General features: G+C 41.2%; 2 protein-coding genes and 2 non-coding genes across 4 annotated transcripts; all 4 read right to left on the bottom strand.

The window, feature by feature from the left end:
- Positions 1-54: 54 nt before the first annotated feature.
- On the bottom strand, positions 55-2549 carry LOC148314238 (large ribosomal subunit protein uL11-like). Its single transcript, XM_088287721.1, has 6 exons — positions 2284-2549; positions 1507-1580; positions 990-1088; positions 762-843; positions 486-572; positions 55-189 (listed from the first exon to the last, which is right to left on the bottom strand). Exons 2-6 carry the CDS (start codon positions 1573-1575, stop codon positions 74-76), a joined length of 453 nt encoding a protein of 150 aa, XP_088143847.1. The 5' UTR covers positions 1576-1580; positions 2284-2549; the 3' UTR covers positions 55-73.
- On the bottom strand, positions 1332-1458 carry LOC148314239 (small nucleolar RNA SNORA65). The gene has a single exon (XR_015841881.1). It is a non-coding gene; the product is annotated as a small nucleolar RNA SNORA65 (small nucleolar RNA).
- Positions 2550-5420: 2871 nt separating the features above from the next.
- LOC148314236 (large ribosomal subunit protein uL11-like) lies at positions 5421-7915 on the bottom strand. The gene is made up of 6 exons (XM_088287715.1): positions 7650-7915; positions 6873-6946; positions 6356-6454; positions 6128-6209; positions 5852-5938; positions 5421-5555 (listed from the first exon to the last, which is right to left on the bottom strand). The coding sequence occupies exons 2-6, from the start codon at positions 6939-6941 to the stop codon at positions 5440-5442; spliced, it is 453 nt and encodes a 150-aa protein (XP_088143841.1). The 5' UTR covers positions 6942-6946; positions 7650-7915; the 3' UTR covers positions 5421-5439.
- Positions 6698-6824, bottom strand: LOC148314237 (small nucleolar RNA SNORA65). The gene has a single exon (XR_015841885.1). It is a non-coding gene; the product is annotated as a small nucleolar RNA SNORA65 (small nucleolar RNA).
- Positions 7916-10385: the final 2470 nt, after the last annotated feature.

Here is a 10385-nt window from a genome sequence, read left to right as displayed (position 1 = left end):
ATATCAACAAGCACATATGCAAAAGCATGAGTAAGAAAAACAAGGCAAAAGTGATTCCATTTCCAACATTTTATTACTCAGAGGGGCACTCAATTTTGCCACTGTTGATGTCAACTACGTCATGGGGAGGACGGCCATCGATGGTACAGCCAACAGACTGAGCCGTACCCAGAATCTCCTTGATGGTTCCTGTCAAAACAAAAATCCATAAAAACAATGAACAGCCTCATTAACACATTCTTTTAACATCAGATACTTGCAACATTTATTGTCAATACACTCATTCACATAGTGTGGCAGACTCCATGCAGAGTTGTCCAATACATTGGGCAGCTCTGTCATCGAAAGTGGGGTCCATCTGAGCCTCCACTGGACTATACTCAGTCACTCTGATAGACAGGCATAGTGGTGGGAGGCGAACCAACAAAACCCAATCCTAGGCCCTGGTATACATTAGTACAGCTTGACAAAATGTTTACTCTTACCTGACAGCTCCCTTGCAATGGAACGAGGACGCATGACACGAGCAACACCCAGAATGTCATCAAAAGTCACACTTCCACTGTGCTTGACTGGAAGGGGAGCGGGAAAAAATAACATTGACGACATGATTAATAAAAATGGCATAAGAGTCAATGGAGTGATAATTTACTATCATTTCCAAAATTATCATTCATGAATTTTCCCAAGGGTCAAACCTTTAAGACCCCAATGAAACTTTTATTTATTTAGCAAACCTAATTGTTTAAACCGCCACTTACTGTTCTTGACCTTCTTCCTGTCACGAGGGGGTTCTTTCAGCGCTTTGATGATCAGTGCGGAGGCAGAAGGAACCACCTCAATCTATGAAAGACAGAAGCAAGACTAAGTCTCATTTCCACTTGAACCCCTCCAATTAAGCAGGGTATCACTTTGCATGCAACTCAAATCAGAGGGTGGGGTGGGGGTGTCAACCGTTTCCCCAATTTTAAGAAACTTCGTGTCTGTACCGCTGCCTGTCTGTTCTGGATAGTCAGCTTGACGGTGATCCTCAGGCCCTTCCAGTCACCGGTGGCCTTGGCAATGTCATCACCAACTTTCTTGGGCGACTGTAAGAGTACAACAGGATCAGTTTCTCTAATGGAATCAAATAGCTAATCTTAGCTGTGGGGATTTTCAGATTAACATAAATTCATGTTATTTAAGAGTGACAACTAGCATCTTTAAAACAGAGTGGAAAATATGCAGTTTGGCAAACACCTTCCTCTTTGGTAAACATTAACAATGGGGTTATTACACTTGCGTGAATAAGATTTACTAGAGTGATAAAGGCACAGTTCGGACATGACAAGGACTGTTCTAGAATTTTTGGCACAGGGTTGACCATTGGTTTGGGTAGCCCTGTTTCCTAAAACCAGGTCACTCTTAGCCTCCACTGGACGACACAAAGTCACTCAGACAGACTAGCATAGTGGCGGGAGGCTATTTTTTCATTTTATTTTTGCAAAGCCTGGCTCAAATACTCACCAGACCGAGGGGACCAATTTTGGGCGCCAAAGCAGATGTGGCGCCAACCTCTCCTCCTGTGCACCTCATGTACACTACAAGACAAACAATAACTGAAAGTTAAGATTACTCAAAAACTAATCTTGCATCCAGCATATTTCTTGCAAGTGTAGGGCTGGAATGCATGTTCACATTAGTGGGGAAGCACGTGATAGTATACATGCCAAGTAGCTTTTAACATGTGACATTACTTTTATTTCTTTACGTTTAAAGCAATGGCTCAACTTCCTTAGTACATGGCATACATTTAAACTAACAGAAATTGCAAACGTAAGTATTGAGTTATCGGTATTTCATAGCTCTAACGTTTTTCACTACTATGGAATATGCGTTTCTGCTATGAAACATGGCTTCTGGATTTAGTTGTGAATGCACCTTCAGAAAAATTAAGAGACAATAAGTTGTAAATCAAAGAACTGCGTGTTACACACCTATGTCAAGGGAGACATCTTAAGTAGTACACACTTGCTTAAAACATGTTTCCATTACTAAATAGGAGCGCCGGAGGCGAGGGCTTAAACAATGATGATTGATAAAACACGTTAATGTGGCTTCATTGTGTCGGCATTGTCTCAGAGAAGCTAACAGTTACCAGCTAACAGTTAGCAATTTAGCCCACGTGGCAAAGCACGAGTGGGTCGGTCGCGTTTCCAAATTAAACAACGGAATACCACTAGAAACAGCCCACAAACACTTCTATCAAACACACGTCGGTCACAGCTCGAGTCTCAATATTACCATTGTGAACACGCCGTGGGAAGGTCGAGAGAGTGCGACTCCATCTTGTCACAGAAGCGTCATCTTTAAGTCTCGTTCGACATGATAGACGTGCCAACTTCAAACTCGTCGGGGTCGAATTTGGGAGGCATGTTGGTGTGGAGGTTGAACTCAGTTCAGCTTTATTGATGAGGGTGTCGGACGAGCCCGATTCGGGACGACCAATTACTGCTACACTTTCGCCGTTAAAGGAAAGAAAGAAAGAATGCGTGTGAAGACATCGCACTTTATAAGTGCACCAAATATCGCGAGACATGACGTTCAGCAGCGTGTAGGTGGAGCCTTTAGAGCAGAGGTATTCAATTAAAAGTCACAGAGGTCCACGACTAAAATTTCTTCCAATTAAAAGGTCTGAACCAAAGTCCAACTTCCCTTAATGTCTAGCCTATGTTCACATTTTTATATAGTTTCAATGTTTAGTCATTTTCAACAGAGTGCACTTATATACAAAATATTTAGCAATGTTCCCATTAAACACCTTTGCCAGTCAAACAAATTTAAGGCGTTTATTTCACATTCAAGAAAATGTGGCTCCAGGAAATTAAGTTTGCCACTTCCAGAAAAAAAACAGTAAAATATCTCCTGCAGAAATATATCAAGTCCTAAGCATTGAGTTAATATCTTTTACCTTTTTTTTCTTAAATCTAAGAGTTATCATCCTAAAAAAAACGGAAAGCCTAATCATCCAAGTAAAACAGGTCAACATGTTCAGTACACAATCAATAAAAATGGCTGTCCTCATGAAAAAGTAATTAAAAATTAGCTTTGACACCAACTTTTCTTTTGAATATTTTTTTAACTTCTCTTAATGAGAAAAATTAGTTTGTGATTGCCCTGCCAGTGACTTAATTCTGGGTTGGAACAGTGTCAGGGCCATTGGGATTTGGTAGATTATTTCACACCTGGGTTTTGTGTTTTCCTTTAAATAATGTTTGTGCAACCGTATTTAAGCACTCCATCACAATTTCCCCATCACTGAATGTTTTTTTATGTTTCCTCAAAATCCATGATACTTTTAGTGAACATTCGTTTGTATGCTGCTGGGCTGTAAACGAAAATGTAAAAATCTGTTATACTGCACTCGAAGTTCGATGTTTTTGCGTGCGCTCACCTCAAACTTCAGCGGTTAACTTTGCAAAAAGGCCGGTGCTTTGTTTCGTAGTGGCGCTTCGCAATGTGGCGACGGTTTCGGAGCATATGATGCACACTGGTTTTGAATCGGCTGCAGCCAGAACGAAACTAAATTTCTCCGTCCATTCATTTAAAACAACACGCATCGACCTCGCTAACTTTTTAGCATGGCATACTGTCAGCAGCACTCTCTTCCGGTCTGCTGCGCAATTGGCAGTGGATCGTAAACAAAAGATTTGATTGGCTCAAATCAGTGACGCATTTTCCGTATTAACTAGAATTGCAACGCCAACCTTTGCGAATGCGCCCTGAAAGAAATTCATCATACCTTGGTCATGGGTCCGGTCCGAACGCGGACCGCGATTTGGTGATGGCTGCTTTAGAGCAAGTAAACGCTTCTTCGTGTTTGCGGAAGTTTGCAGCGGATGATGAAATCCATTCAATCAGCCTCAGTGAGGTTACCACGAGGTTCACTCTAGAAACTGATGGGTGTATTGGAAGGGTTGTTGCTTTTTGTCTTCCAAAATCCAAATCCAAAGCACAACATTCTTTGTCTGTGTCCTTCCGCTTAGCTGTTTTTGGCACGTGACAAAATGGAACACGGACTGACTTGATAAAGTACATCTTGGATCAACTGTCAGTGTTTACGGTTGACAAACATCCGAAGCAAAATCATTATTTCATTGCATTGTGATATGTCACTTTTTATTGCTATGATTGTTTCCAAATCTGTCATGAAATGACATTATTGTTGGATTGATTAACTTGATTGACTAAGGGGGTTCAATATTCTCCTTCCTGCCAATGAACTTTAAAAGCACGTGGTTATATACTTTCATAACTGTGCTGTAGAATTGATGTGAGTAGTACAGGAACAATTAAAAAAAGTGACATTGATTCATTTGAAATGGATAAGATGAACGGGGTGACTGAGTTTTGCAGTTTTTGCTAGGGTTGATGACAGTTCAGTTTTTTTCTGCTGTGAACCTTTATCAATGTCATAAATAATGTGAATTATGTGGTGCATTAGTCGCAAAAATAATTGTACACCTGTTTACAAATGGAAATGTTGTATGCTGCATTGGGCTGAACTGGCTAAACTGACGAACCCCCCCCCCCAAAAAAAAAAAATATGTATATACACACACTCAATTGAATATACAATTTTCATTTCATTGTGAAATCAGAGCCCGTTTGGTTGATCACTAAGACATTTTGTTGCCCAGTTCTGTGACGGCTGTTCAACTGCTGGACAGCTCAATGACCTCGTGGAAGGGGGCCGTAAAAGAATTAAGTGGACATACATTAGCCTAGCTCCACCAAGATTCAACCAAACGTGTGCTAGTGCGACCAATATGATGTTCAAGTGTAGCACAGAGCCCCCTCGACAAGACAAAGTAACTGGGCCAAAGTGTCAGCCTTCGCCCGTTGGTTTTGCGTGCACGTTTCACGGAAAGAGGGCAAAACATGTCACCAGTAGGGGGCAGTAGTGTGCAGGCATCAACATCTCTGGTCTGATCCCTGGAATACTAGTTTTGTGGTGGGAAATAAAAGGCCAGTATAACACGCAAAGGGAGATCTCCAGGTGGCCTATTGCAAATTATAGAAACATGCCATACGATCCACAGTAGTAAACAAAAGCACGGGCTTCAAATTAGCACTGTGCTTTAGATTTAAGATCACCTTTCGTAAAAACACAAGGAACCTTGCAAAGTGACTTCAGGTTTGTTGCCCTATGGGCAGGGCTATAAACATGACAGATCTGCACAAAGGGAATACAGCTGCAGACCGACTGAAACTTCTTCCCACTAAAATTATTGTCTGTCCTTCATAGAATAACAGCACTTCTGTAACAAAGCTATTTCATGACTTCTGTTCAAGCTCAATTGAGTTAAAAACTAAAGAGACATAACATATCAACAAGCACATATGCAAAAGCATGAGTAAGAAAAACAAGGCAAAAGTGATTCCATTTCCAACATTTTATTACTCAGAGGGGCACTCAATTTTGCCACTGTTGATGTCAACTACGTCATGGGGAGGACGGCCATCGATGGTACAGCCAACAGACTGAGCCGTACCCAGAATCTCCTTGATGGTTCCTGTCAAAACAAAAATCCATAAAAACAATGAACAGCCTCATTAACACATTCTTTTAACATCAGATACTTGCAACATTTATTGTCAATACACTCATTCACATAGTGTGGCAGACTCCATGCAGAGTTGTCCAATACATTGGGCAGCTCTGTCATCGAAAGTGGGGTCCATCTGAGCCTCCACTGGACTATACTCAGTCACTCTGATAGACAGGCATAGTGGTGGGAGGCGAACCAACAAAACCCAATCCTAGGCCCTGGTATACATTAGTACAGCTTGACAAAATGTTTACTCTTACCTGACAGCTCCCTTGCAATGGAACGAGGACGCATGACACGAGCAACACCCAGAATGTCATCAAAAGTCACACTTCCACTGTGCTTGACTGGAAGGGGAGCGGGAAAAAATAACATTGACGACATGATTAATAAAAATGGCATAAGAGTCAATGGAGTGATAATTTACTATCATTTCCAAAATTATCATTCATGAATTTTCCCAAGGGTCAAACCTTTAAGACCCCAATGAAACTTTTATTTATTTAGCAAACCTAATTGTTTAAACCGCCACTTACTGTTCTTGACCTTCTTCCTGTCACGAGGGGGTTCTTTCAGCGCTTTGATGATCAGTGCGGAGGCAGAAGGAACCACCTCAATCTATGAAAGACAGAAGCAAGACTAAGTCTCATTTCCACTTGAACCCCTCCAATTAAGCAGGGTATCACTTTGCATGCAACTCAAATCAGAGGGTGGGGTGGGGGTGTCAACCGTTTCCCCAATTTTAAGAAACTTCGTGTCTGTACCGCTGCCTGTCTGTTCTGGATAGTCAGCTTGACGGTGATCCTCAGGCCCTTCCAGTCACCGGTGGCCTTGGCAATGTCATCACCAACTTTCTTGGGCGACTGTAAGAGTACAACAGGATCAGTTTCTCTAATGGAATCAAATAGCTAATCTTAGCTGTGGGGATTTTCAGATTAACATAAATTCATGTTATTTAAGAGTGACAACTAGCATCTTTAAAACAGAGTGGAAAATATGCAGTTTGGCAAACACCTTCCTCTTTGGTAAACATTAACAATGGGGTTATTACACTTGCGTGAATAAGATTTACTAGAGTGATAAAGGCACAGTTCGGACATGACAAGGACTGTTCTAGAATTTTTGGCACAGGGTTGACCATTGGTTTGGGTAGCCCTGTTTCCTAAAACCAGGTCACTCTTAGCCTCCACTGGACGACACAAAGTCACTCAGACAGACTAGCATAGTGGCGGGAGGCTATTTTTTCATTTTATTTTTGCAAAGCCTGGCTCAAATACTCACCAGACCGAGGGGACCAATTTTGGGCGCCAAAGCAGATGTGGCGCCAACCTCTCCTCCTGTGCACCTCATGTACACTACAAGACAAACAATAACTGAAAGTTAAGATTACTCAAAAACTAATCTTGCATCCAGCATATTTCTTGCAAGTGTAGGGCTGGAATGCATGTTCACATTAGTGGGGAAGCACGTGATAGTATACATGCCAAGTAGCTTTTAACATGTGACATTACTTTTATTTCTTTACGTTTAAAGCAATGGCTCAACTTCCTTAGTACATGGCATACATTTAAACTAACAGAAATTGCAAACGTAAGTATTGAGTTATCGGTATTTCATAGCTCTAACGTTTTTCACTACTATGGAATATGCGTTTCTGCTATGAAACATGGCTTCTGGATTTAGTTGTGAATGCACCTTCAGAAAAATTAAGAGACAATAAGTTGTAAATCAAAGAACTGCGTGTTACACACCTATGTCAAGGGAGACATCTTAAGTAGTACACACTTGCTTAAAACATGTTTCCATTACTAAATAGGAGCGCCGGAGGCGAGGGCTTAAACAATGATGATTGATAAAACACGTTAATGTGGCTTCATTGTGTCGGCATTGTCTCAGAGAAGCTAACAGTTACCAGCTAACAGTTAGCAATTTAGCCCACGTGGCAAAGCACGAGTGGGTCGGTCGCGTTTCCAAATTAAACAACGGAATACCACTAGAAACAGCCCACAAACACTTCTATCAAACACACGTCGGTCACAGCTCGAGTCTCAATATTACCATTGTGAACACGCCGTGGGAAGGTCGAGAGAGTGCGACTCCATCTTGTCACAGAAGCGTCATCTTTAAGTCTCGTTCGACATGATAGACGTGCCAACTTCAAACTCGTCGGGGTCGAATTTGGGAGGCATGTTGGTGTGGAGGTTGAACTCAGTTCAGCTTTATTGATGAGGGTGTCGGACGAGCCCGATTCGGGACGACCAATTACTGCTACACTTTCGCCGTTAAAGGAAAGAAAGAAAGAATGCGTGTGAAGACATCGCACTTTATAAGTGCACCAAATATCGCGAGACATGACGTTCAGCAGCGTGTAGGTGGAGCCTTTAGAGCAGAGGTATTCAATTAAAAGTCACAGAGGTCCACGACTAAAATTTCTTCCAATTAAAAGGTCTGAACCAAAGTCCAACTTCCCTTAATGTCTAGCCTATGTTCACATTTTTATATAGTTTCAATGTTTAGTCATTTTCAACAGAGTGCACTTATATACAAAATATTTAGCAATGTTCCCATTAAACACCTTTGCCAGTCAAACAAATTTAAGGCGTTTATTTCACATTCAAGAAAATGTGGCTCCAGGAAATTAAGTTTGCCACTTCCAGAAAAAAAAACAGTAAAATATCTCCTGCAGAAATATATCAAGTCCTAAGCATTGAGTTAATATCTTTTACCTTTTTTTTCTTAAATCTAAGAGTTATCATCCTAAAAAAAACGGAAAGCCTAATCATCCAAGTAAAACAGGTCAACATGTTCAGTACACAATCAATAAAAATGGCTGTCCTCATGAAAAAGTAATTAAAAATGAGCTTTGACACCAACTTTTCTTTTGAATATTTTTTTAACTTCTCTTAATGAGAAAAATTAGTTTGTGATTGCCCTGCCAGTGACTTAATTCTGGGTTGGAACAGTGTCAGGGCCATTGGGATTTGGTAGATTATTTCACACCTGGGTTTTGTGTTTTCCTTTAAATAATGTTTGTGCAACCGTATTTAAGCACTCCATCACAATTTCCCCATCACTGAATGTTTTTTTATGTTTCCTCAAAATCCATGATACTTTTAGTGAACATTCGTTTGTATGCTGCTGGGCTGTAAACGAAAATGTAAAAATCTGTTATACTGCACTCGAAGTTCGATGTTTTTGCGTGCGCTCACCTCAAACTTCAGCGGTTAACTTTGCAAAAAGGCCGGTGCTTTGTTTCGTAGTGGCGCTTCGCAATGTGGCGACGGTTTCGGAGCATATGATGCACACTGGTTTTGAATCGGCTGCAGCCAGAACGAAACTAAATTTCTCCGTCCATTCATTTAAAACAACACGCATCGACCTCGCTAACTTTTTAGCATGGCATACTGTCAGCAGCACTCTCTTCCGGTCTGCTGCGCAATTGGCAGTGGATCGTAAACAAAAGATTTGATTGGCTCAAATCAGTGACGCATTTTCCGTATTAACTAGAATTGCAACGCCAACCTTTGCGAATGCGCCCTGAAAGAAATTCATCATACCTTGGTCATGGGTCCGGTCCGAACGCGGACCGCGATTTGGTGATGGCTGCTTTAGAGCAAGTAAACGCTTCTTCGTGTTTGCGGAAGTTTGCAGCGGATGATGAAATCCATTCAATCAGCCTCAGTGAGGTTACCACGAGGTTCACTCTAGAAACTGATGGGTGTATTGGAAGGGTTGTTGCTTTTTGTCTTCCAAAATCCAAATCCAAAGCACAACATTCTTTGTCTGTGTCCTTCCGCTTAGCTGTTTTTGGCACGTGACAAAATGGAACACGGACTGACTTGATAAAGTACATCTTGGATCAACTGTCAGTGTTTACGGTTGACAAACATCCGAAGCAAAATCATTATTTCATTGCATTGTGATATGTCACTTTTTATTGCTATGATTGTTTCCAAATCTGTCATGAAATGACATTATTGTTGGATTGATTAACTTGATTGACTAAGGGGGTTCAATATTCTCCTTCCTGCCAATGAACTTTAAAAGCACGTGGTTATATACTTTCATAACTGTGCTGTAGAATTGATGTGAGTAGTACAGGAACAATTAAAAAAAGTGACATTGATTCATTTGAAATGGATAAGATGAACGGGGTGACTGAGTTTTGCAGTTTTTGCTAGGGTTGATGACAGTTCAGTTTTTTTCTGCTGTGAACCTTTATCAATGTCATAAATAATGTGAATTATGTGGTGCATTAGTCGCAAAAATAATTGTACACCTGTTTACAAATGGAAATGTTGTATGCTGCATTGGGCTGAACTGGCTAAACTGACGAACCCCCCCCCCCAAAAAAAAAAAATATGTATATACACACACTCAATTGAATATACAATTTTCATTTCATTGTGAAATCAGAGCCCGTTTGGTTGATCACTAAGACATTTTGTTGCCCAGTTCTGTGACGGCTGTTCAACTGCTGGACAGCTCAATGACCTCGTGGAAGGGGGCCGTAAAAGAATTAAGTGGACATACATTAGCCTAGCTCCACCAAGATTCAACCAAACGTGTGCTAGTGCGACCAATATGATGTTCAAGTGTAGCACAGAGCCCCCTCGACAAGACAAAGTAACTGGGCCAAAGTGTCAGCCTTCGCCCGTTGGTTTTGCGTGCACGTTTCACGGAAAGAGGGCAAAACATGTCACCAGTAGGGGGCAGTAGTGTGCAGGCATCAACATCTCTGGTCTGATCCCTGGAATACTAGTTTTGTGGTGGGAAATAAAAGGCCAGTATAAC

This window comes from Idiotropiscis lumnitzeri, unplaced genomic scaffold, assembly GCF_059441095.1.
Source record: "Idiotropiscis lumnitzeri isolate Australia: NSW breed Sydney's pygmy pipehorse unplaced genomic scaffold, RoL_Ilum_1.0 HiC_scaffold_358, whole genome shotgun sequence".
NCBI classification, from domain to species: Eukaryota; Metazoa; Chordata; class Actinopteri; order Syngnathiformes; family Syngnathidae; genus Idiotropiscis; species Idiotropiscis lumnitzeri.
This window is presented reverse-complemented; position numbering and strand designations above follow the sequence as displayed.

Bases quoted from the DNA above. Each gene is read 5' to 3' on its own strand.
- LOC148314238 (XM_088287721.1), bottom strand. From the start codon at position 1,575: ATGAGGTGCACAGGAGGAGAGGTTGGCGCCACATCTGCTTTGGCGCCC. The intron at 1,089-1,506 runs GTGAGTATTTGA...GTACTCTTACAG, and splicing joins AAATTGGTCCCCTCGGTCTG to TCGCCCAAGAAAGTTGGTGA. The intron at 573-761 runs GTAAGTGGCGGT...CTCCCCTTCCAG, and splicing joins CAGGAAGAAGGTCAAGAACA to TCAAGCACAGTGGAAGTGTG.
- LOC148314236 (XM_088287715.1), bottom strand. From the start codon at position 6,941: ATGAGGTGCACAGGAGGAGAGGTTGGCGCCACATCTGCTTTGGCGCCC. The intron at 6,210-6,355 runs GTACAGACACGA...TGTCTTTCATAG, and splicing joins TCCAGAACAGACAGGCAGCG to ATTGAGGTGGTTCCTTCTGC. The intron at 5,939-6,127 runs GTAAGTGGCGGT...CTCCCCTTCCAG, and splicing joins CAGGAAGAAGGTCAAGAACA to TCAAGCACAGTGGAAGTGTG.